The 27,441-nt window shown below is 38.1% G+C and overlaps 1 protein-coding gene across 3 annotated transcripts in view; it reads left to right on the top strand.

The window, feature by feature from the left end:
• Positions 1-9,104: 9,104 nt before the first annotated feature.
• znf236 (zinc finger protein 236) overlaps positions 9,105-27,441 on the top strand; it is a 39,150-nt gene continuing 20,813 nt past the window's right edge. For 2 of the 3 annotated variants that reach the window (XM_088307553.1, XM_088307552.1), the window contains exons 1-16: positions 9,105-9,199; positions 11,797-11,930; positions 12,650-12,814; positions 12,891-13,069; positions 13,160-13,290; positions 14,252-14,424; positions 20,574-20,696; positions 21,928-22,095; positions 22,251-22,431; positions 22,558-22,830; positions 23,000-23,203; positions 23,345-23,477; positions 23,674-23,934; positions 24,034-24,266; positions 24,810-24,911; positions 25,969-26,111. In XM_088307553.1, the coding sequence (XP_088163679.1) occupies positions 9,148-9,199; positions 11,797-11,930; positions 12,650-12,814; positions 12,891-13,069; positions 13,160-13,290; positions 14,252-14,424; positions 20,574-20,696; positions 21,928-22,095; positions 22,251-22,431; positions 22,558-22,830; positions 23,000-23,203; positions 23,345-23,477; positions 23,674-23,934; positions 24,034-24,266; positions 24,810-24,911; positions 25,969-26,111 (2,655 nt within the window). In that variant the 5' untranslated portion in view covers positions 9,105-9,147. Of the gene's footprint in view, positions 9,200-11,796; positions 11,931-12,649; positions 12,815-12,890; positions 13,070-13,159; positions 13,291-14,251; positions 14,425-20,573; positions 20,697-21,927; positions 22,096-22,250; positions 22,432-22,557; positions 22,831-22,999; positions 23,204-23,344; positions 23,478-23,673; positions 23,935-24,033; positions 24,267-24,809; positions 24,912-25,968; positions 26,112-27,441 lie in introns of those variants that run through there. The other variant, XM_088307554.1, reaches the window with a different exon arrangement.

The following is a 27,441-nucleotide window of genomic DNA, read 5'->3' as shown; positions in this document are numbered from 1 at the left end:
ACAGTGGAGGAGCTAGTGTCCTTCTCACCTCCCCCCTAAAGTTAAAGTGCAATAAGCCCTTACAATATATTTGTTTCATGTTATTTTTTAATTCATTTTCTACCGCTAATTCTGGGCCAGGTTGCAAGGGCAGTTTTAGCAGAGGAGCTCAAACTTCCCTCTCCCCATGCACTTCTTCCAACTCTTCCGGGAGAATGGCAAGGCATTCCCAGGCGAGACATAGTCTCTCCAGTGTGTATTGGGTCATCCCCGGGACCTTCTGCCAGTGGGACATGCCTGGAACACCTCAGCAGGGAGGCATCATAACCGCATGCCCGGCCACCTCATCTGTCTTCTCTCAATGTGGAGGAGCAGCGGCTCAACTCTGAGTCCCTCCCGGATGACCAAACTTCTCATGTTATCTCTAACGGAGTCCCGACACCCTGCAAAGCAAAGATGCCACCAAAGCAGACCCTTCAATGACTTGTACTGTATTCTGTACTTAAAGGTTATGAAAAGAATCAGTGACAAAGGGAAGGCTTAACGAATTACAACCCTTTTTGCCCAGTCTCCTCATTATTGTTGAGTCATGAACACTGACCTCAACTGAGGCAAGAGGGGCCTGCAGTTGTTTACAGTGTCCTTTTTTACACAGGGGCATGTAGCTTTGAATAGTTTATTTTTCACTACATGAATAAAATCACCATTTAAAAACTGCATTTTATGTTCACTTAGCTGATTTTTGTCTGATTTTTACATTTGCTGGATGATCTTAAACATTAAAGTGGCGAAACCAAGCAACAATTTTAGAAAACCTTTTCAACGTATTATCTAGACTAGATGCAGCTGAGGGAAAATGAATGTAAAAAAAACGGTCTAATTGCACACATTTTAAAGTTAATAGATAGTTTTAGCGGAAGAGTGCAGACTGCAAAATATAAAAAAAATCATACTTTGTAAGCACCACAAACAACCTGCATTAGGTACTGTTCATCCATTACTTGAGGTAGAGAAGAAAAGACAAGCATCAGAACCTCCTGTTTATGAATGTGCAAGTGGGTCCAACTGTCCATTGTTCCTAAAATAGTCCAACACCACACAAATTTTTTTTTGATGGTCCTTTGGGTTTGTATCTTGCTCATTTATTGAAGCACTCTCAGTCTGTGGATTATCAACCATTCAAAGTAATGCACGTTCTATTTAATGTATTTTTTAAATTAATAGTTAATTCTATACATATAAATTGTAATAAAATTATTTGAAGACCAAAAACAAAGCTGAAATTCTTGTCACACATGTAGATAAGCAGGCTAGCATGGGGAGAACATGAAAACTCCATGCCAAAATGTCTACCCTGATCTCATGACTTTGAAGCAGCTATGCCCATTCCCCCTTGAGGTTTGCCTTGCAAAACGGAATTAGTCAGAGAGATAATTTAACACTCAAAGTGGGGTGGTATCGTTTGAGATCAATCAACTGACATTTTAAACATATACAGCCATCACATCTAATTGACTCGCCCGTAAACATGGAGCAATGAAAAATGAAAGTGATGTACTTTGTCAGAACATTAAATATGTGAGAGTTATATGAGAATTACATGAGTATTTATCTCTTCACGACATGTCAATACCCCTCTTAAAAGGTGGGTATTAGATGTGCTACCAGGGCAAGAAAACCCCATTTATTTCAATGTGGATGGTACCAGGGCCAAATTACCCCATTCATTTCAATGGGTCTGCTACCAGGGCTTGACATATTGCTCACCCCCTGCCGAGTCACAGAATGTGAACTACAGCTCTCTTTTTGTCCCACACTATATCTTTATTGACACAGAAAATTGATCTCAAACTTGGTTATCATCTCTCTCAATTCTGGATTTTCTTCCTTCTAACTTAGTCTACGACTTTTTTCCTCCTGTATTTTTGCCCCCCAAGCAAACACATATAGAACACATCTGCACAACCTTCGCTTCTGCAGTCCAAACACACTTGCGTCTTTGTTCGAGGCCCTGGCCTCATCCCCATTGTCATGTTAATTACCTGTTTGCTCTGTTTTTGAGTCGCTGCCCACCATCCATCAATGTGACTCACAGTTTTTCATCTCAGGCTGCACATTTCTACCTGTAATTAGGTTTGGGTGAGAAAAAAGATGGAAATTGTGTGCACCATACAGAGGTGAATACAGCAATAGGAAGTCACAGTGGCAGTTCTGGGACTAGCCTTTAATGGTGTCTAATTGCTTGGAGCAGTCATGGGGACATGGATTACTGTATCTTTGTGCACCGTATTTAATGCAGAAGCAGTCTGGCTATACAGGCTGCCTGTGCATATATAGTACCTACAATTGTACATACATAACATTATAAATTGTTGTCTTTCCTGCATATTTGGCTGTAAAATGGGTGGGTACTGGTGCATTTATTCATATGTGCATTCAGGCACTCACACTCATAAATGTGCAATGTATTGCAGAACGGGTAGACATTTTGTGCAAGTGTGTATGTGTTGTTTGTTTGTTTTCAGGGTGGCTTAAGAGAGGAGAGGTTGGACTATGGTTAGAATAATTTATTTTAAGTTCAGGTGACGAGTGTTATAAAACGAAGACTAATTGTGTGTTTATATTGAGCTTTACATTGCATTTCAGATAATCAGTAGTGACCTATTATTGTAGCAATTACATTATAAATATATCTGTCATTAGATGCTTCCTTTAATTGTTGTGAATGTACACTATCCTTCAAATGTGTGAAATGTACACTTTTTCTCAGTTGCGGGTTGAGTACAGTACAGTATGGATGCTCATGCATTGACCTTCAGTATCACAAAATGAAAAGAGTCCTGATGCCTCTGGTGTTTAGATGGGCTTTCCCTTTACAGAAGATGGACAGCCATGCATTATTGATTATAAAACACTCCTGCTGCATTGCTATTTCAGCTTTCAAGCCTACAGCTAGCTGTTTGGGTTTTATGTTAGAATGGCTCACCATTACTTTGCAGTAATATGATTTGGCTGTAAAGTTTTCTTTGTGTAATGCTTAAAGGCCGTATCCTACTGAGCGAAGGTTTGCGAGCGTTTGTGGAAAAATGCAAAGCAAAGAAAGAAAATGCCAAGAAATTCGTTCAGCATTTGCCAATATTAACTCATTCACTGCCATTGACAGATATAGAAGACAACAAGTCCATTAGTTTTACCTGGAGCAGGCGGTGAATGAGTAAATGGTTGCAAATAGTTTTTCTTGTCACAATGTTCTTGTTCTTGTCATTTTAACATGTTCAAAATTTCCTTGACACAAGAAGAACTGTTGACGAACATCTGTTGAACAAAACTCAATCCAACCATCCACACACCCACCTTTTACCTACCTACTCTCCTGAATATTCTGGTTTGTTTCTTTTCTCGACTAATCTAATCTTTATTTTATGTAAAGAATTTTCTGTTAGTAATGGCTTATAGTCATACCGAGTGTTTACACACACCAGCAACACTGAGAATGTTGCTATGCAAGACTTTATCTCAATGCTCCTCCCCTGTGGGGACGGTCACAGGGGGAGCTACCCGTGGTGACCGCGGCTGTCACATGCTGTTTTTCATGATGCCAAAAAATGACTGGTTTTGTGGAGCTGGAAAGTGGACTCTGACAACGCAGTGGGAAATCATGCCGCACCTGGGAAAAGAAACATTGGCAGAATGTGAAATCATGATGAACAAGGTCACTCCAAAGGTCACGATAAGATGTCTCCTGTCTCTTTGTCAATGAGTATTCACAGACTGGTTAAATGGAGAATTTTATGGATGAATTTTGTGGTCTGTTTGAGAAGAGCATGGCCATCTGTTTGGCTCTTAAAAATATCACAGTAAATTAGCCAAGCAATGCAAAAAAATATGCGATGCAGTTAGATTGAAATCCATCACCCACAAGTACCACAGCTGCCAAAAATAGCTGCTATTATTATTGCTTGATGCCCTTATAAACATCACAGGTAAGGATGAATCTGACATGCTGCATGTTTCCACTACATGAATTTAGTATGCTGTCCGACAGAGCGTTAAGCAAGGCTTTCTGACAAACCTACTTGGAAGAATTGCATTGATTGATGAACCTTATCTTGAATGTATTGAGAGAAAAGAGACTATATAATAAAGGTTAAAAGGAAATTTTTAATTTAAGGTTCAGAGACAGAAGGAAGATAGACATGGGCAATCATGTTATTCCCCCAAATGACAATGATGCTATTGCTGATGTCTTTTGTTTTCAGAGGTAAGATTGGAGGCCGTTGTGTAGTAGTGACGGGACAGGTAGGAACGTAACTTTAAACTGTTGCATTTACCAACTTACTCACTAAAAGCCAAGCGACGAACTTCCCCCTGTTAGCTACAAAAAGGAAACTGTCTAATTTTAGACCCAAGCAGTTGGTTAATGTCTCATCAAATCCAAATGTGTGCTTCATTTCCCGAGAGATCTAAATATTGAAAAGGGCTTGAATAAGGAAACAAATGTGGGCATTTGGCCAACAAACCAGTTGATTGTCAAGGCAACTAAATGAACCAAAAGCTTTTATTGTTTTTGTTTTTCACAATCACTCATGAGTATCATTTTATATGATTGGAAAGTCATGTTTCAGGTCATAGAAATGCCAACAGAAACTAGATTTGTGAATACCAGATTTTAAGAAACACCGGTTTGTGTGTATGAAGAGTCATTGCGAGACTTATTAGTGATATATCCTCCACTAAAGAACAGTTTTTGTGAATGGCAATTTCATTTGCATCGCACAGTCGACTATAATTTATTCAATGGCGCTCTCTGCTGGCACTTATTGGAAATAAACGTCATCAGCAGGAACAATTGTTTACCTGACCATGACTACCAACCCTGAAAAGACCTTAATTGTTTTCCCTGATTTATTTGTTTTTATTTTACTTTAAAAAAAAAAAAGTTACCTCGTATCAGAGCATTTTATGGTACCCTATTTTTGTATGTAGTAGCTCCTGGCTAGTAGCTGTATATTGAGTTATGTAGCCTCACAAGACAGTGACACAGACAGTAGATGATTTTTTGTGTAATAACAACAGTAATAGTCATCATCATTATTATAATACAAGAGTAATACGATTTTTATAAAACCTAAACAACACAAAGACTGTATGAAAAGTTGAGGGTTTTTTTGTGGAAGTGATTTAAGATGCCACAGATGTTGGTTGTCTTGTGTCCTTGGGCAGGTGTTTCCACACAACGCTGATGGAGAATGTTCTAGTCTTGCACCCTTGGTTAATCTTTGACTTTGCAACACCAAGATGGTAAAGATGGGTCAGGGTCAGGGCACAGAAAAAAGAGTGCTGGACGGCCAAATGGAAATGTCCAAGCTTTAGATTCAGTTTGAGATTTACAAAGAAGAGCTGGTTGTGTTCAGTCCAATGGGGTATATACAACAGAAGAAGTGGGCCAAAAAAGTATGTAGCACAATTACTTCATTTTTGTGCCATAGCTTGAGAATTGTACAAATGACAACATCTCAGTTAGTCACGTTACTTGCAAATAAAAATGACAAAATACAAGTACCAGCGAACAATGAGCCGTTATGCTCATCATTGCTATGTGCCTTTATGTTAGGTTTAGTTAGTTTATGTTTATGTTAGGTTTAGTTTTTGGCGGTTACCCTCAAATCAGGAGACTCTACGGCAGTGTATCGTCGCCATACAAAGGGGCAATTTTGAAATTACATGCAACACTCGGGTGTGTAGCCTCCATTAAAAAACAAACAAAATAAGACATGCAAGAGCCAACATCAGTGACAGAAGGGCATTTTTTATTATTATTATTTTTTTTATTAAGGTCTAAAATGCTGCTGCTCGCCTTCTAACCGGCGCTCAGAAGAGGGAGCACATAAAACCAAACTTGGCCTCTCTTCACTGGCTACCAGTGCATTTCAGAGTTCATTTTAAGATTCTTCTATTCTGTATTAAAATCTTTAAATGGCCTCGCCCCAGCGTACCTCTCCTAGCTTGTTCACCCCTACGCAGGTGCCTGGTGCCTTAGGTTTGCGGACCAGACGCTACTGGACATGCCAAGGACTAAGCGAAGCAAGCCTTTTCTGTTGCTGGTCCTTCCCTCTGGAGTGACCTTCCATTAAATGTCAGGGAAGCCCCCTCTCTGACCACTTTTAAAACTCATTTGAAGACGCATTTTTATTCTTTGGCTTTCGACTCAACATTAAACGGTTTACTGTATTCTGGTGTCTACCGTAAATGTGTTAGTATCATTTATTTGTGATTGAATTTACTGGTTTCAACATCTTTTGTTAGTGAATTATTGCTAAGTTATGTTATTCTGTATAAAAGGTGGTGTGTTACAGCTGCAGCTGTTTTGAAATGTGCTTAACAAATAAAGTTGTGTTGTATAATACTGCAGCCTTCCAGATACCACTTTACTTATTTTTGAACATATTTGTACAATATGGATAATTTCCAAGTCATTGAACACTCTTTAAGTGGTCATGATGCCACAGTTCTGAACTGAACTCTTCGGCCATATCCAACCTACCATTTCTAGGTAAAGAACTTGAGAAAGTTGTTTATTAAGAGCGCTCTGAGTTGAATCCACGGAATAAGTGCTTTGATGGTTTCCAGTTAGATTTCAGGCTCAATTACAGCATTGAGACTGTTCCTATCATGAACACAAATGACAACACTCTTTACATTGAAGCTCTTAGTCCTTCTGGATTTGAGTGAACCATTTTATACAGTTGATCATTTGAGATTGTTCCAAAGGTTCGAGGACCAGTGCCCGATCCTGACCTATAATTGCAGAGGTCGTCACTGTCAGTCTGTCAATAAATTTCCATCAGTATTTCTTTAGTTTGCAAAGCAGTGCATTAATTAGAAGTAGGTTTTGAGTGACAAAGGCAAAGAAAATTGCACTATTTAGTAAATGAATTTCAGTTGTGTGTATTTGTGCAAAATACTCCCTACCCCCTTTGCAGGTGGGGAGTGGATCTTTTCTATATATGCATCCAAGCATTAAAATATATTAAAATGTGGGTCTGTACATTGGTTCAATGAAAAAAAAGTATGCTCGCATTTTGTGCTTATCTAAAATGGCATTTTTGTCATACACCTGGTGAGGAAGTGTGCAGTCCTATGTAGCCCTTCAGTAGCAATTCTGAAACATTGCAGCCTACTCCACCGTTTAAATTATGCATCCCTGCTCAAAATCATAAATAAATCAATAACATCATCAGTCTATTACCATGTCAAAAAACACTGCGAGAATCTAAGGTTTACGGGCAAAACTTTAAGAAACACGAACCAGTCGGCAGTAAAATTAAGGAATAGCCCTCTCACATGACTGAGCTGAAAGAAAGCTGCATGTGCCTTGCCTAGATAGCTCAGGAAGCTTGGCGGTCGACCTATTATTCATAAAGCCAAACTACTTCAAAAGTCATCAGCAAACCCTTAAAACAAGTTCTAAAACAAACTGGAAGCCAAAGCAATGCTAATAAAATGTGACATGGCTTCATTCTTAGCAAGTATGAAAATTATTTGAATCTTGGCTAATGTTCAGTTTCTGAAAAAGATTATTACTTACTGGTAATCTATGATTTTTGTGCAACTAGTTTGTCAAATATGTTTATTTGATTAATCTTTGTATGGTGTTTGGGTCTGTGGGACCCATTTTCAGTTTTTATCAAAAGAAAAAGGAAACAGCTCTTTATTTAAATTTAATATACATTTAACAAGTTACACAAATCATTTATTTCACTTTACAATGTCTGTACACTTAGTTATAGTTGCATTGCAATGTACTCCAATAATGAAGATCACACTTTGGTTATTTGCACAATGAAAATTCTAAAAGATATGTCTAATTTAATTTATTTAAAAAAAATTTGTCAATTGTAATTTTTAATGAGTTTAAGCATTTTCTTGTCTTGTTCCAGTTTTGTTATATTTTTTACTGAGCTAATTTTGCCTTTTGGAACGTTGGACAGAAATATACGTAATCTAAGAAACATACATGCAGCGCACACACACACAATAAAAATATGCCCCTCATATTTTGTCTAGGCTGGTATAAACAGGCAAAGGATTCAATGGCGCTAATTGTGTAAACTGGCCTCAATGGGTTATGTCAAATGAATTTGTTAATGTGTTTTCCCTCTCAATCATCTTGACTGATTTTCTTTTTTTAAATTACTTTTAATAAAAAATAATAGTTGCTCATTAATTGGACATGCGGAGTCGCCCCAAGGTGTGATTGTGAGCGCGGATGGTTGGTAATCTTTGTGTGCCCTGCTCTTTGTGTGCCCTACGATGGGCCCTTGTGAGGAGAAGTGGCTCAGATAATGGATGGATGGATGGATGGAGTTGCTCATTAATTCATAAATGTGTTGTAACAAAGGTAAAGGGCAAATATTAACCATATTTGCTGTTCATAAGACTTGTAATTAGGATGAACTAAAAATCTCTCAAATATTTCAAAGAAAATGATTTGTGTTGATTTGAAAACCCAAAATCTAGCCGGTTCACCAGATCAATTAATGCAGCCTGAGTAAATACTAACAGCAAACAAGGGATCAAATAAATTACTTATTAAAGTCTTGTGTTTGATCTCTTTGTTCACTGTAATCTTTAATTTTTAAAGTCTTTAATGTTTTTGTCAATTTTTATTTGTATATTATGCATCCATTTTCTGAACTGCTTATCCCCACGGGGTCATAGGCATGCTGGAGCCTATCCCAGCTGTAATTATTATTATTATTATTTGTTGTATTATTGGTTGTATTATTACTTTTATTATTCTTTGTATTCTTCTTATTATTATTAATAATATTATTACTATTATTATTTATAGGACCTTTAGTTTCTGTTTAAATGGTAATAATGTTTCGCCCTGCACTGTGATTAAGACATTACCTGTGCGTAATCTTCTCAAATTCAGTTAGGTTTATTTCAATGTTTGTGTCTTTGAATCTTTCACGCTCACGTTTGTATAGTTGGCGTTCAGAAGAGGAGCACACCTGTGGCAGCATTTCAAGAGGTCAAACAGTAGATGTCTCCCTCGTCGTGCAGCTGTGCGTCTTCACAGCATCTCTGCGCTACAGATGACAGAGACGCCATTTTGAAAAGCAAATTGTTCATAGCACACCCGCTCAGAGAACTGGAACTATGCCGCGGGGCCGACCTCGCAAACTGAGAGTTAAAAGCAACGACGAAACAGGTAATAAGTACCAAAATGCAGCGAATAAAAAATATCGATTTTAGTCTTTCCAAATAAGCCGGTGTTTTTTCATAAACACTTCTAAGTCGTATCTAATAACACTTAAATGTAATGTATATAGTCCCCGGATATAGTAATGCGGGTGGGCTTTGCTTTGTACGGCGAAGGAGTGATTGAGGCGGAATGATATTAATAGTATTTCGGCGGCTCTTCTCACTGGCTTCCAGTCTAAATTGGTCACCGAAAGGAGTAGAGATGTTACAGATGGTCGAATTCGATGTGTGTGTTTTGTACTGCTGTGGTGTTTGTCGGCTATTTGCCATTAGCATGCTTTTGCTAACTCGCTCAACGTTATTGCTACAGCTAGCTTAGACGCTAAGTCGCTCGAATGGTCTCTGTTATTGTTTGGATGTTTTCAAAAAGTCCTACGAGCCCCGACGAGCTGCCGATGAATGTTGGCAGAAGTTTCATCAAACATGCATGAAAAAATACGTTTCTTTAATATGTCGTCTGTGTTCCAATCATCACGTCGTAAGATTATTTCTAAAGTCTTTCACTGGCAAAATAACTCAACTGTTGGCAAAACGTCTCGATATTTAGGACGAAATTTTAGTGATGACGTGAACCGGAGAAGCATTTGGTTACGTGGAAATGCAGACCTTTATTAAAACAGTTAATCTAGTGGTTAGTATGTGTCAATTTAAACGACCATGTCATAAGTGCAGCACTTGGCAAAACGTTTGGAACATAACCGTTTGATCATATGGACTATTACGTTCTCGCACAGTAAAACTACTAGATTTACAATTACGTCTTTTGGTCATGTGAATAGGACAAAACTATGTTGATTGGGAACATTGCAATCCTTAAAATTCATTTAATATCCCTTCATTATTGACAGATATAAAAGAAAGAGAATGCACTTAGTGGGGCGAGAGCATGGTGTATGCTGCTTTTAGCAGTCATTTACACATTTCTGCCATCAGACACATTTTCAAAGGCAATCGGACGCTCAGTACAAACTATGCTCTTTAATCTTATCTTTGTTGAGCTAGGATTCCTACAAGACATCCCAATACAGTATTTATGAACTGATGAAGTGTTTGGAATTGATTAAGTCATAATTCACCCTATTTCAATGACCACCTCCCTAGAATTTCAAGTTAAATAACAATAGCCCACTCTTTTTGAGTGAGCTCCACATTTGTTCTCTGTATCCTTAAAAAGGAGTGGAAGAGTAATAATCCCATCACTGATATTGTCAATGCTTTATCTTCTTTCAGCATTCACAATCATACCTCTAATGATGGTTTGGAAATTGTCAAGATGACCTGCTTCATGTATTTTAAATGTATTCACTGAGCCATAAATTCAAATGCAGATGAGATACCTATAATTGATGGGCAACATAATGCTGCAATGCCTCTGGATGGTAGCCGACGGCCAATACATGACTGTGTCAATTGGGCCATCCGAAGTTCACTGGTACTGCACCAACAACCGGGCCAGTTTCAAATTTCATAAATCCAATGAAATAAACGCATTCTTGATGTCCCCCCCCCCAAAAAAAATACATATATATATATATATATTAGGGCTGTCAAAATTAAAGCATTAACTCAGGTGATTAATCCAAATATTTTTAACTCAGTTAAATATTTTAACTCAGTTAACTCAGTTTGATTTACTTAAAAAATAATGTCCATACTTTGCAAATATTGTGCCATATTAGCTGTCTTTAGCACATCTCAGAACAAAACACTGTGTTTAAGTTACTACTGGGCCTTGCAAACCAACACTGCTGGAGTGTGGCGCTTGTGGGCAGTTATGAGAAATGTTTCGAAAATCAATGTCTGCAAAGATGTCTCCATTTAGATCGTATTCAAGAATCCCAGAAAGCTATTAGAAGTCTTTGAGTTAAATATACTTCATATTTCGTGATTTTGCATCAATTTCAAGATATTCCAGTAAATATCTCTTATAAGCTTTGCAAAAAATAGTAGTTGTGATTAATCACAATTAATCATGTAATTTTTAGTGATTAATTAATTAAAAAAATAATCACTTGACAGCACTAATATATATATATATGTGTATATAAATATATATATATATATACAATTAAATTGATCACTCATCATTTATCCTTTTATTAATTGCACATTTTTTGGCGCATCAGGTTAAATCCTACCATAAGGAGTGGCATGAAAAAAGAAAAAAGTGAAATGTTAAATATTTGTTAGCTTTTATCGTACAGTAAAACCCCATTACATGTTAAAGTAACTACAAAGTAACATTTTCTTAAAGGCTTAAACAATACACTACAATGACGGTAAATATAAATATGAAATACTGTTAATCATTGAATGTTATTATACATCATGATAAAGAGCCAGTGCCGGTTCTCGCTGGGCCTCCACCCGATAATTGTAGGACCCTGGAAAAGTGTGGTGGAGTGGTACCTGGCTCAAGGGCAGTAAACATTTTCATACATTCAGTACTAAAAAAAACACGTTCATTAACACATCATGTGTTTTCTTTGAAGTTAAAGATCATTGAATTCAGATAAAACTAGTCTGTTTTGTCCTATGATACAGATGGTAATGAAAATAAGGTGGATGGTTTCAACGATGGCGAAGTCAAGGACAAGAAGTGCACAATATGTTCACAGATATTTACTACAGAAAGCCGGCTTCAGAGGCATCTTCGTGAGCATGAGATCAATGACAAGGTAAGAAACAAGATCTTAGGAGGTTATCAGTCAATACCTGTTTGTAGAGAATATCACCATGTTTGCAATGATAGAGTTTTTGGTGTTGGGAGTTTTAGGTCAGATTAGTAAAATGTTGGACAATACAAGCTAGAGTTTTTGGTTGATTTTTAACTACAACAGGTAATATTGAAAATTAAATATTTTAAACATTTTATATATAGCCCCGTTTCCATATATATATGTATATATATATATATATATAAAAATATAAAAATATATATATATAAAAATATAAATCCTTGTTAGTGAGCACTTCTGCTTTGCTGAGACAATACCAGCCACGTACCTCCACATCTAGAAGTTCATCTTAGAGAAAAAGTCTTCGATCTGCTCATAAAAATGGGAGCAAAAGCTTATGTAATTGCTTTCTTGCTTCTTTGCACAATGCATCTGTTTTTTGTTTGTTTTTAAACTGAAGTTGTTGTTGAGATTTCATTGCATTCCATGCATCTCTACTGATCCTGCCAAATTTGGACTGTTTGAAGTGACCTACGCATCTGGCATTGTGTCTTTTGTGACCAATCACAATTTCTGGTATAACTGTGTTTATATAACGCTGCCTCACCTTGGAGCCTTTAAAGCTGCAACAGCATGGGACAGAGAAAACAAAAGGGGTGCATTGCAAGTTCTCCATTTCAGAACTATTACGTATTATTGCACTCTGCTCTCCTTTCCAGCCTCATCGTTGTGACCAGTGCCCACAGACATTTAATGTGGAGTTCAACCTCACACTCCACAAGTCCACACACACAACCTCTAACTTCACCTGTCCTGTATGCAATAAAAAATTCTCCCGCATTGCCAGTCTTAAATCCCATACTATGTTGCACGAAAGGGAAGAGGTAAGTCCAATAACATATCAATTGGTGAATGTAAATTCCAATTAGAGTGAACATTTCCTCCTTTGCTTCATTGCAGAACCTGATCTGTGCAGAATGTGGGGATGAGTTTGTTCTTCAGAGTCAGCTCTCTCTTCACTCAGAGGACCACCGCAAGGAGTTGTCTGGCATCAAAGTGTTTACCTGCAAGACCTGCCGGAAGGAGCTCAAGACATCTGCTCACCTCAAGGAGCACATGAAGTGTCACATCAAAATGAGGTTAGAAAGCTTCAATGGAAACAAATACTATGAAAAGTCAAAGGACATAAGTCTTTACTTTAACACACATATGATTACCCTTTGTCACAGGCCGCTGTCATCTAGCTCCAGAAATTACAAGAAAAATATTGACCGGAGTGGGTTCACCAACAGTTGCCATTACTGTGGAAAGGCATTCAAAAAGCCCAGCCAGCTTGTCAGACACATACGCATACACACAGGTAAGCGGCCCACGCAGAAAAATATTCTCCTGTTACCACCGTTCATACAGCAAATTGCCAGGATTTTGTTGGTTCTTTACTGGGGTTGGGAAAAATTGGTCAAAACAAAAATACATGCTTTGAAACTGTTTTAATAATTGAAAAAAATAAAGTGCGACACACAATGTTTGGCCACTTTCGTGTTTCTGCACGGTCATTTGTAGCTGCGCACACTGTTCCCTGGCAATAAATAGGGCGGCATAAGAACAACTTACGGGTATTTCCTCTTTTGCGGAACGAGGAGCTAAGTATGTTGAAATTAAAATACATAGGATGAGCCTAATTGTTCATGAAGATGAAGATACCTTGCATTTGTGGTTAATGGAAAAGGGAATCTTTTTTTTTTTAAATGTATTACTGCAAAACAAAGCTGGTAGAGCTTGGACAATTGTGTACGTAGCCCAACTTGTTTGCTTTGTCAGTGACTTTTCAACAGGAGCCCCAAACTATTTGTGTTAAGGTTATCACCACATCGTCCACATCCGCTTATCGTCTGCGTCAGGCGGAATCCTCATTCCTCCGACATTCGCACTTTTCAGCAGACACCAAAAACGGCATGTTAGTTCAACCATTAACATTGTATGCAGCAGGCCATTTTCAACACTTTAGACTGGTCAATAATTCGTAAAAATAACACTTACACATGTAGATTGACCAATTGTATAGTGTGTGAAAAATATGAAATTTACCTAATTGTGACAAGAGTTTTCAACCTAACGCAGCACTGGTACTAACAATTAACGATGACTGGAAACTAATGATATTGCATACCCCCTTTAGGTTTCCAAACAAGTCATGAGAGAATTAACTCTACATTTTTTTTTTGACAAAACAAAAAACGTTTTATTTATATAATTACGTGCAAAATGTGTGATCATTATCTTTCTGCTGCAGCTTAAAACATCTCTCCACGTTTACTCAGGTGAAAGGCCCTTTAAGTGCACACATTGCACCAAGGCTTTTAACCAGAAGGTGGTGTTACAAACTCACATGGTGAGACATACTGGGGAAAAGCCTCATCTCTGCATGTTCTGCCCGGCTTCCTTCTCCCAGAAGGGGAACCTCCACTCCCATGTTCAGAGGGTTCATTCAGAGGTAAGAGAGTAGCATAGTTAGTTTGTCATATTTTAGATGATTTAAGTTATTGGTCAACGGGGTTGCTACACAAGAAAGGAAAATTATGGAAGTAGAATTAATGCAGTTCCAGGTCTGTAAAAGTGTGGGAAATGGAAACTATTGTCCAATAAAATCTACTTGTTTCCAACACTGTTACAACAGCTAATTTCTCTAAAACCAAAAACTACGATCTAAAAAAATATATTGAACTATAATCCTTCACAGTCCCCTTTACTGAGATGCCACCTCTGTACGTCGTGTGTTATGGCTAGGGCTGGGCGATAAACCGAAAATTTACCGTTACCGAAATTCATTACAATGACCGAAATCATTTTGCCCATGTCGGTAAATTCGGTATTTAAAAAAAAAAGAAAAGCCTTTTCTGTCTGCGGCAATGTTCATGCCCCTTTAAGACCGCTACGGCGCCTCTAGTCACGTGACTCCACCCGTCTGATCGAGAAAGAAAACAGACGTCGACGTCGCTGTCGTAGCTGGCGATTCAAATCCAGAAGCTTTTTCGCCACCCACAACACAACCATGCTGTGCTGAAAGTTCAAAGTGAGAAGCAAGGTTCGACAAGTGACAACAGCCCATTAGGAGGCGACACCATACGAGAGAACGTCTCAGAGGTGGATGCGATAGCCTAGCACATAGCTAAAGATAAAGCTCCTCTAGTTAGTGACGTGCACAGGATTTAAACGCTTCATTTATCGTTATCGAGGTAAAATTGCTCAATTTCTCGCGATATTGATTTGAGGTCATATCGCCCAGCCCTAGTTATGGCATCCACATTAGAGTGGTCAAGGGCCCACGGCTGAGTGAGTGAGATAACGCAGGTAAAATAGAGGCGGGGATCCTCTGACAGATGAGAAAAAGGTTTAAACATCGCTAGTCAATCTGGTGACCGGTAGTTTTACTATGTCATGTCATAGTAGGTTGATGATGTAATAGTGTGAAGTGCTTTGAGTACCGTAGGCAGAAAAGCGCTATACAAATGACAGCCCATTTACCATTTACTACTTTGGCTAATGCTAAATGCTATCTCGGTTTACAGTTCAACCGCTGCAAACAAGTCAAATCCTAAACCTCACCATTGTCCAATCTTTTTTGCTCAGTCCCGCCAGCTATTGGAAGCTAGCTGTGTAGTTTAACTCATGGCCCCACTGTAGAACATTGGAAACATGTTGCCAGAAACGCTCATCTTGCGTTCGGTCTCACTGCAGCTTTCAGCTTGTAGGAATCGATTTCCCATGATTCTTAGACTCTGAAGCAGGAAGTAGTTCTATTTCCGGTTTGAAAAAACATAGACGCCTGCTAACGATTTGATGCCAATGAAAATTAGAATGCGATTGTAACCGGAAAGAATTTTAATTAAAGATGTAATTAATTTTTACCGGATCTTTTAGAAAATGAAAGGATTTTTCATGCGCCTAATGGTCCGAAAAATGTGGTAATCTCTTTTTAATTCATCCTTGACTTAAAATGCCTATTTTCCGTGTCAGCACGCAGATTAGCAGCAGTGAAAAAAATCTGGCTTTGAAGAGGCAGTGTATAAGGGACTAAGGCCAACACTCTCATCTATGACTGTTGTAAAGTTTTAATGAGTTTTGCAAATAATGACACTCACATATAGGGCTGCACGATTTTGAAAAAAACAAAACAACATATACCTAATTGCGATTATTCAGACCAATATTGTGATTACGATTCGATTTGCGTTTTTTGTATTTTACACGTTAAAATACATTCGACTTGCTTTATTTTATACTCTTCAACTTTTCTTTTATACTTGTCTCTCATTTCCTCGCTCGCCACTCCAGCATATCCGCTCATCTCCTCCACTGCACTCTTCCTCATGCATGCGCACACACACCCACGTCACACACAAGCTTGTCACAATGCTCGCAGAACTATGATTGTGAGTCAGTTTAGTTTCAGACAAAGAATTTGACCAATATTATAATACAAATCACCAATGTCACCATTTGATGAAAAGTACAAGGCGCTCTCTTCTGGCGATTGTATTGCATTGTATTAGTTTTTGGGGCACTAGAAAAAGCAGCATATTCACCATTGCTTGTATCAGACATGCACGATCACAAGATAAATGTTGCTATTCGTGCTGAAAAGATGCTCTGAGAGGGAGCTTGTCGCTGGTACGCACAAATACTAACGAGAGAGTTTTCCGAAGCCACTTTTTTTTCATAACGTGAATGCTACTGTTAGCGATCTTAGTTTGCACGTGAATGACCGCTAGTTCTTGCCTCCCCTTCATCTGTTTATTTCAAATCTGTTTGACAGGCTTCATACTCAAAGCAGTGGTGGTGTTGAAGTACGTTGGTTGTGTTGCCTCTGGATCTGATGCTTCTTTTTTTATTTTTTATTGATGCGGTTCATTTTTGTCGAATCCGCCGTACGTCCAAATATTAAACGTACCGCCCGTCTATCGCACGAGCATCCCCCTCTCCTCATCTACGGCGCAGAAGTTACTTCCATTACGTCCACTTTGGTACACGGCAATCACAGAAAAAAACAGAGGTGCACGCGTAGTGTGTTATTGTCTGACTGCGCTGATTGTAAGCACCAGAGCGCTGACTAACACGTGCTAGCCAACACCACTGATTGGCCAGCGCCATTAAGACCTGAGCATCGACAATTCTGGTTGGCTAATTCATCTGTCACTCAAACGCCAAAGGTTGGGGGAGAGAGGAAAAACGAATACAAAACGGCACTGTCTTTCGATTAGATAATTGCACTACGTCAAACCTCGATGTCTTCAAAAAAAATCTTCATCATCTTTACTTTTTCAGATTTCATTATACCTTTCTCTACTTCATATTTCAGTCATGCTCATCACTTGTGGATTTTCTGACCTTCCCCTTCACACAGCCTTCATACTTGACATCTATTTCCTCGCACCTTTTATCATTCTTTTGTCCACCTGTGATTGCCACTTCTTTGTCCTTCAAAAAAATGCCATATCTGGCATTTGTCAAAAGGCTACTTGGCTGACCCTCAGTTGTTCAGCCATCTTTCCTTCACTCTTTTCCCACACATGCATGTTCTGAATCCTGACGTATGAGTAGCCTAATCCCACCTACTCCTTGACATTAAAACAGTGCATTCTTTATTTGCAAATTAAATGACAAATATCTTGTGAGTATAGAAAGGTCGAGGTGTTTTTTAACATGTGTATATTTATAACGTGTGTGTGTGTGTATGTGTATGTATGTATGTATATATATATATATATATATATATATATACTTAGATACACTCACACACATGTGTGTGTGTGTATGTATGTATACGTTATTTATTTATTTGCGATCTTGAACGAACCCCGACGTGAATACACATTTTGCTCCCTTTGCCAATAGTTGCAAATGTTCGCCGCTCAGTAAGCTAGGGGCTTAAAAGTAACCCACTTCTGAATGATATTGGTTAATTTTGTTAATATTTACCGATCTTTACAATTTGCATAATTTACGATTTGTACGAGTCTCCCATTTCCATGCACAGTAGCAAATCGTGTGACAATTATTTTCCGTATGTGTGTTTTAATTAGTTTTTCACACAAGGCAACACTAGCTAGAGTAACTAATTCAAATTTGCTTAGCCTAAATAGTACAGAAAACTCACTATGGCAGTTTTCTTGGCACATATATTAATTAAGGAAGCCCTTCATAGTTTGCAACTTTCTAGTCGGATCATTTCATTGGCTTCGTTGTAACATCAAGTTTTTGACAGCTCACAGAAACTGAGACAGCCCACTTTGGAGAAATGGTACACGTTTCAATGTTTGCAGTGGGCATGAGCACAGCTAATGTGCACTCCTATTTATTGTTTGTTCCATTGGACCGTATAGCACAAAATTAGAACTTGGACATCTCACAACAGGTTCAATGGTCAGTATGTATCTTCTGACCTAGGGCAGCGGTCACCAAGCTACTTCTTGAGTACTTAATAAAGATAAAGATAAACAATGGTCTACCAGTCAGATACACACTTCTTAAATGACTTATTAGCTCAAATTACAAACCCAATTCCAATGAGGTTAGGAAGTTGTTAAACATCCAGTAAACAAAAAAAGAATACAATTAGTTGCAAATCATGCTCACCCAATATTTTATTGAATAAACTACAAAGACAAGCTATTGCATGTTTAAACTGAAAAACCTTGTTTTTCGCAAATGGCTACAACACTTTCCAAAATTGTTGGGATACCTGGCAAAAAAGAGAAAGTTGAGGAATGGTCAACAAACACCTGTTTGGAATATCCCACAGGTGAACAGGCTGACACGATTTAGACCTAAAAAGAGCTTCCCAAAATTGATCAGTCATTCAGAAGCAAGATGGGCGAGTTTCACCCCTTTTGTGAACAAATGGGTGATAAAATAGTCATTAACCTGTTTCAGGACAATGTACAATGACGAAGAATTTAGGAATTTCATCATCTACAGTTCCTATCATCATCAAAAGGTTCAGAGAACAAACATTGAATGTCTGTGAACTTTGATCCCTCTGACCGTACTATCTCAAAAACTGACATCAATGTGGAAAGGATATCACCACACGAGCTAAAGAACAGTTCAGAAAACCAATGTCAGAAAAAATACAGTTGGGTGCTACATCCATCAGTGCAACTTAAATCTCTAGAATGCAAAGCAAAAGCCATTTATCAAAACCACCCAGAAAGGCCGCTTGCTTCTCTGGGCACAAGCTCATCTAAGATGGACTGATGAAAAGTGGAACATTTTTCTGTGCTCCCACGAGTCCACATTTCAAATAGTTTTGGGAATTGCTGGACGTCGTATCCTCTGAGCCAAAGAGGAAGAGAACCATTCTGACTCTTATGGACTCAAAGTTTAAAAGCCAGCATCTGCGATGTTATGGGGCTGTGTTTGTGCTCATGACATATGGGTAACTTACACATCTGTGAAGGCACCATGAATCCTGAAAGGTACATACAGGTTTGGGAGAAACATGCTGCCATCCATGCAACGTCTTTTTCATGGACGTCCTGCTTATTTCAGCACAACAATGCCAAACCACATTCTGCAAGTGTTACAACAGCATGGCTTGAAAGTAAAAAAGTGCGGGTACTAGACCTGACTGCCTGCAGTCCAGACCTGGCTCTGATTGAATGTGTCACGCATTATGAAAGGTAAAATACGATAAGGGAGACCCTGGATACTTGAACGGCAAAACTGTACAGAAAGCAAGAATGGGAAAGAACTCCACCGACTAAACTTCAACAATTAGTGTCTTTAGTTCTCAAATGTTCATTGAATGTTGCTAAAGATAAATGTGTGGTAAACATGACCCTGTTCAGCCCTGCAGCGTGTTGCAGCCATAAAATTCTAAGAACCCAATTTATCAGTAGGAACATTAAGTATCTTGTCTTTGCAATTTATTCAATACAATATTGGTTCAACATGATTTGCAAATCACTGTCTTCTTTTTGTTTAACACAACGTCCCAACATCATTAGAACTGGGTTTGCATCTTCAGTAATTTTATTACATGTTATTAGAATTAATGATATTCAATTTACCATTTCTAGGAAACAAATGACGTATTTTCCGGACTATAAGCCGCTACATTTTTGCTAGATTTTGAACCATCCAGCTGATACAAAGGTGGGGCTTTTCTGTAGATTTTTTTTTCAGAGGTAGGGGCACTTTAATAGTTCAGAAAATATGGTAAATTTATTTAGATTTTTTTTATTATTATTTTTTTTATTATTATTTCTGTACATGCAGTAAACAACTAATTTTTTTCAACATAGAAAACTGCGCCTTATAGCCTGGTGCGGCTTGTATATCATGCATTTTATTTTGTTTTTTACCGGCAAGAGTTGCTGCGGCTTATATACAGGTGCACCTTATTGTCCAGAAGATACGGTACATATCTGGCTGTGTTTACATTTTTTTTTCAACATTCCTAGAAAATAACAATGTCCCATCACTGGTGAGCTGCTTTTAAAACAGGCCCTCGGCCTACTCATGTGGTCTTAGGGGCCCTCTCGGTGCCTGCGGGCACCACGTTGGTGACCCCTGACCTAGTGGGTTAATGTTCAACTAGAAGGCAGTCTTGTAATATGTTATGGTGTTATTCCTTTATAGGCGAAAGGTGTGCCATTGTTCCCCTGTATGGACTGCAGCTGTGTCTTTAAGAAGTTGGGCAGTTTGAATGCACACATCGGCAAGATGCACATCTCTGTCATTGACGTACCGTCCAGCACTTTGGTAATAAAGCACAGTATGTAGGGGAGTAGTGGGGGGTATTTTAAGCCTACTGTTTAGATCTGGCATATGCGTAACTTCTTACTGTGGTGTAAATATGTCATATTTAGTTTGTGTGAAGGTTTCTTTCAGGTCCCTTGACCAAATTTTTGCACTGGTTTAACTGGTGTGCCCATTTTCTTTCCTTAGGTGCACTATCACAAAAGTTAGATGCACCCACATTTTCAATGACATCACATTCAACACTGAAGTTTTATGGGTTCATTATTAAGCTGTCAAGCGATTGCATTAAAAAAAAAAAATCCGTAATTGCGTTTAATTAAAATTTTCAGCTCAATTCTTTGTGAAGCTTGTAACATGCATACTTGAATAATATATTGGAATTAATGGGGGATGTTGATTCTGAGTCTGGTGAACTATAGTATGCGAGAGTATGCTTCTGCAATAAAAAGTTATTTCAAAACTTTTAACATATCTCAACCACGAGTGCCATTAATTATGGAAGCCTCTGTTCAAATCTTACTTGTCTTTTTGGGCAATAGGGAGTGTTTAATGATTGATTAACAATCTGGCCAGTTCTTTTGGAATTACAATTCTACAAGACAAGTAACTTACTATAAAGTGTTGGTGCTTAAAGTGCTGTATGTCCAAGCATTGGTTATGACTTTCAAAAGAATTGTCAATCATTCTGTTAATTCTTTTCCACTCTAAAGCTTATAGGCATATGTTACTCACTTAGGCCTGTCACAATAATGTGTTTTTTTAAGATGATATATTTTCCAAGAGACTATAATGGAGAATGATACCGACATTGATGTTTTTTATGCTGCCGATTCGGCATCATGATTTGATTGTATCCTTTCCAAAAAGTTACTTGCTGAATTTGAATTATCAACAATATTTAACAATGGCATTGACAAAAAATAAATAAAACTTTTTCAATAAATAAAAAGAATGTGAAAAAATAAACACAGCTTCTTTTCACAAAAATTACTCAAGTAACTTTTGAGATGAATGTGTCGGATTATTTTGATGCAACATATTTTTTACTTTTACTTGAGTATTATGTGAAGAAGAAACTGTATGTTTCCTTCATTATATTGAGTTGCGTTCTATTCTCAAATTTTATTTTCATCAATTAATTTTAATACTGAGATTCTGAAAGGATTTTCTTTCCCTGCTTACATGTCCTTTGTTACGTCTCCCATTCCCCTTATCTCTGCATGTCCCACAGGAGACGGAAACAGCAGGTCCTGCAGGGCCAGACGGCGGAGAGGCAGTAACAGATGTCATCCAGCAGCTCCTAGAACTCTCTGAGCAAGTCAATGGAGAGACAGCTCAGCCCCAACCCCCAGAACCAGCTGTTGCCATGGAAAGTGCCATTAATCAAGACATCCTTCAGGTGAGTCAAGAATATTTACCCCTATACCAAATTTACACTCCAGACTTAGCCAAACTCATTAGAGTTCTTAAACGCAGTGGTGTAGAATAAATAAAACAATGTTACAATGATGATTTATTTTTTTTGTTTATCTAATTAAGATTCTGTTTTTATAGCAAGCTCTGGAGAACAGTGGGCTGAGCGTAGCACCAGCTCAGAATGTTGATGCCAATGCCAGAGATTTGCAGAACCAGACATCCGAGGGAACAAATGTAGACTTGAAAAAAACACCGCTTCTAGACAAACCTATTAGAGAAAGAAAACGAAGCATTTTCAAGAAACCTATACAAATGCCAGGTATGGAAGCATAACTGACTAATTTTGGATGAAGGTGTTATTCAGCTGAATGAATAATTGTTCTAAGGACTGATCAAATATCCGACTGAAATACCAATTAGCTTCATTGTCCACTTCTATTCCTAGGCTCCATTAGGGAGGAAAATGGCATCCGCTGGCATGGATGCCCTTACTGCTCCAAGGAATTTAAGAAGCCCAGTGACCTCGTCCGCCACATCCGCATCCATACCCATGAGAAACCTTTCAAGTGCAAACAGTGCTTCAGAGCATTTGCTGTCAAGAGTACCCTCACAGCTCATATGAAAACTCACACAGGCATCAAGGCGTTTGAGTGTCAATGCTGCCTGAAGTGCTTCTCTACTTCTGGCAGCATGAAGGTGCACATGCGACTGCATACCGGTGAGTATGTCCACTTTATCGAAGGGTAATTTCATGTAACAGCAGAGGAAACTAACAGTTTTGGTGGTCTAATTTATTTTAAGCACTACTAAGTTCATCTTTTAGACAGTACATGTTTCACAGTCAGCAAAATTTGTCACTGTATTCAAAATGTAATTTTTCTTTTTAGGTGTACGTCCCTTCTCCTGCCCTCACTGTGATAAGATCTTTCGTACATCAGGCCACAGAAAAACACATATAGCATCTCACTTCAAAAATTTACAGCAGAAGAAGCACAGGTTTCCACGAAAAGCAAACAAAACCAAACTGTCTAAGAGTAATTTACCATTACCTGACATCCCACTGCAGGAGCCCATTCTCATTACAGACTTTGGTAAGTGCATATGTCCTCAATGCTGTGTTCTTTTATGATGGGAACGCATTGTTCATCCTTGTCTATTCATTTGAGAAGCATGTCCTTGTATGAATTAGAATCTCCACACTAATGATAAACCATGTGTTGGTTCTTTAACAGGCCTCATCCCATCTCAGAACCCTCGCTTGTCGTTCCAACAGTACCTGGAAGTGGTGGGTAGCGATCGTCCATACAAGTGCCAGTTTTGCAATAAGGCCTATAAGAAATCAAGTCATCTGAAACAGCATGTTAGGTGAGACGCGTCTTCAAATAATTGTTTTGCTAATTTCAAGAAATGATCTGTTTTGGATGGTAGTTAACACAAAACAAATCGCAAGATCAAATCTCATAGCCGAGATTGCGCAGCTACTGATGTTCTACATCTATGTTTACTTTCTTTAGCATACATTTAAAAATAAATGAACTAATAGTCAATTTGCTTCATAAAGGTCTCACACAGGAGAAAGGCCATACAAGTGTGTGCAGTGTGGTCGGGGTTTTGCCTCCTCAGGGGTTCTCAAGGCTCACATCAGGACCCATTCAGGACTGAAGGCATACAAGTGTGTTATGTGTGATACAACGTTCACCACTAGTGGTAGCCTACGACGTCACATGACGACCCATAGTGACCTACGACCTTACATGTGCCCCTATTGCCAAAAGACCTTCAAGTCATCTCCAAACTGTCGGAAACACATGAAGACACACAGGTTTGTTTTTGTTTTTGTTGTTTTTTTTTCTCGTCTCTTACTTGTGTATAGTCATGCTAATTGGTTTTTTTTGCACTGTTTTCTTCTCATAATCTCCAGATATGAACTAGCTCAACAATTGCAGCCTCAGTCAGCTGAAGACCCACTAGAAGCTGGCACGGTGCCCCACGATATGCAGGTGGAGATGGAAGGAAATTCCCTTCAGCAACCACCTGCAACTTCATGTGAGCAAGAAAACATGCTTGGACTTGGCCAAGCAGATGGTGTAAATGGAGGCCAACCAGTGACATTAGATGCACAATTGACCGACCAGCCACTGGTGCAATCAGAAGGTAAAAAGAACCATTGAATTCCTGCAAGGTGTGTATAACGACTTGGGCTGTCGAGGACCGTTTGATATGCTCCCTATGCACCGCGAATAAAACCGGTTGGAATAGGTGTGCATCGTTTCTTGCAGCAAAATTCTTACCTACGTTGAACCTCACAATGTCACAATCACGTCAAATGTCAGACTGCCCGATTCTTTCCGTTTGAACCTGACAATACAAGATATAATAGATTTTTTTCAATGCTTAATATATAAGAAAAAAAACATGAATCTGTTTCTCTTTTAAAAGTGACCCATATTTTGTTTCCTTATTTAATGCTGATTTGGTGTTTATCCTGTAACAGTCCCGCAACCAAACACCTCTCTCTGAGGTGCTCGTTATGCTAGCTTTGCAAATTGTATTCTATTTTTGAATTAATTCTCCCCATTTTCATCCTATTTTAAAGTCTTTATTCTTTTCATTTAATATATTATCATCCCCCAAGTATGTTCTGAGTATTATTGAAGACTATTATCCTCCCATGTATCTGTTATTCTGTTTTTACAGACTCCTACGTGACTGCCCAACATGCTTTGCCGCAGAATATCACCCAATTTGAAACACGAACACTCCCTCAGGCCACATTTGACCAACAAGCTTTAACACAAGGTACATTCAGACAGAATTTATTTCTGTAGATATTGAAAATGTTGTTTGTTTACGTGGACTCACATAGGCAATATCTATTCATTTGTAATTGTAGTATCTGCCACAACAATTCTTTCTAATATGAAATTAATGTATTGATCTTTGTTTCATCACTTCACTGTGACGTACTTGAGTCACTGCTTAAATTAGTGTTTGCTAAAAGAATCAATTCATTTTTGTATTTCTGTCAATTTTTCACAAGCTCTCGCACACTCTTTTGCTGCATTATCCACTGACTAAACAAGTTTCATGCATTCCAAGCAGCAGGTGTTATTTCACTGATAGAGACATGAGATCGTGAGAGCTTTTAATGTTCAGATGCAAACGTCTGAAGTGTCTAATGGCATTTAAATGCCCCTAGTGCATCACTGTCAGTATGCAAATTGACTATGACAAATTGCTTTTGTGGAACCTTTTACAGTTTTTAGCATACATTAATTTTTAATTTGTAAATTCTGTGTAGACTGAAACGCTGTTGAGCCTTTATTACATTTCCAGCTAGTTTTTTTTTCTCTAAACTGATCATAAACCTTGACAGATTTACACATATTTTTCATACTCATTTTCAGTCCAAAGGTCTACATTTTGCATTTTGAGAATCTAACTAAGACTGTCGTATACGTTCACAGCAAAAACTGGAGTGTCAACATTTTAGTGCTAAATGTTTTGAGTTGTTTTGATTTGAATTCAACCCCAAAGGGTATTTTTAACATTGTCGGATTTAAATGGAGGGCAGTATTGGGGATATTTTACAGAGTTGATTTATGTAGTGCTGTTGAGAGCTCTGCTCTGTCGCAAAGACTTGGGAGTGCTAAGTGTTGTTGTTAAATACCTGTTGTTTTTTTATTTAATTATGTTATGTTCATGTTATAGTGTTACAATCAAAGACGTGTTAAGTTCACTGTGACATCAGAGAATCATGTTGGGAACCATGACTGAAAATAGTAGTTTGTTCAGATGAGTTACTGAGTTGCTATATTGAACACTCAAAATATTGTATTCTGTTTGCTCTCTTAAGGCTTCACCATGACAGAATCAAGCTATACTCAAAGCCAGTTCTCCACTGTTCAGCAGCTACAGGATTCCAGTACTCTGGAGTCTCAGGCCTTGTCATCCAGCTTTCCTCCCCCGAGTTTGCTTCATGTTCCCAATGCTGAAGTGGTGAGTCCCAGCCTCAAAACATGTTCAACCGTCCTGGTCTCCTTTAAATGCTGTCACTTAAATCCAGGGTGGTCCATTTTTAAATAACACGCTCAATTTATATATCCTTTTTTCAGAAAAACATGAGCTTGCATTTCCTATTTTATCCATTTGTTTTGGAGAAATCAATACCATAATAAGGAGTAAAAAATGCTTCCTGGTTATGAGCATTATTATACCTAATATGTAAATGACAATGTTAAGGTCAATCAAGAGTCCCTTTAAAGCAGGGGTCTCAAACTAAATTTACCTGGGGGCCACTAGAGGCAGACTCTGGGTGAGGCTGGGCTGCATCAGGTTTTCCGCAAGAAAAAAAAAAAAAATCTAATCTTCTCAAATGTCTTTATTTTTATTTTTTAACACAAAATAAGATTTAAAAATAAATAAGGAATTAATAAGAAAATAAATAAGGAATTAATAAGAAAATTAATCAGTAATAAATAATAATAATAATAATAATGAGTCAAATGTCTGTATTAACAGTTCTTTCATCTTCTTCTGAACATGAATTGTCCTGAACATGAGTGGAACATTCATCAATCAAACCCCTACTAAAACATCGAAAGAAAATTACAATCCTACCCTCGTTTTAAAGCTGAAGATGTGCCCAACAATAATCCGCGGTTCAATTTTATCCACTGTGACCAGGTAATCCTACATTTTATAATTAGTCCTGTCTGTGCTAGTGCTGATGCAAAGCTCCGTCAGACTGCACATCCTGTTCGCGCATGGGTCTCCTGTCAATCAAATCAAAATCTTGTCAAATAGCAGAGATCCTAAGCATAAACCATAGTTCTGGGATGAGTAGGCCTACTTCTGTAGTTATAAAGCTTTAATTACACTTTAAAGTGCCAGTCATATCAAATTTGCGGGCCGCACGAACATTCATAATAAGGCGGGGGCCGCAAACTATCATCCCATGGGCCGCAAATGGCCCGCGGGCCGCGAGTTTGAGACCACTGCTTTAAAGTGCTTCATGTTTAGCATTTTATCTGAACTAAGACATGTTGTGCATGCAGAATAGTCCTAAGCTAAAATTAAGTCGTTGATTATTATGAAAGTTTGCTTGATTAACAGCCTCTTTTAATCAGGATTAGACACAAGGATGTCTGTTGGTTTGGATGACGACAATGCATCACTACATGTATAACTTAATAGTTTAAAAAGAAAATACTCATGATTGGATAGAATAGAAAATGTGATTAAATATTATTTGTGTGAAATTGTTTGAGGATTTATTATCTCACTGTCTGTCAGAAACAAGGAAATGAAAATTATTAAATATTTTTTT

Source organism: Idiotropiscis lumnitzeri, chromosome 10 (genome assembly GCF_059441095.1).
Source record: "Idiotropiscis lumnitzeri isolate Australia: NSW breed Sydney's pygmy pipehorse chromosome 10, RoL_Ilum_1.0, whole genome shotgun sequence".
NCBI lineage: Eukaryota > Metazoa > Chordata > Actinopteri > Syngnathiformes > Syngnathidae > Idiotropiscis > Idiotropiscis lumnitzeri.
The sequence above is the reverse complement of the archived record's forward strand: the minus strand, read 5'-3'. Positions and strand labels throughout refer to the sequence as shown.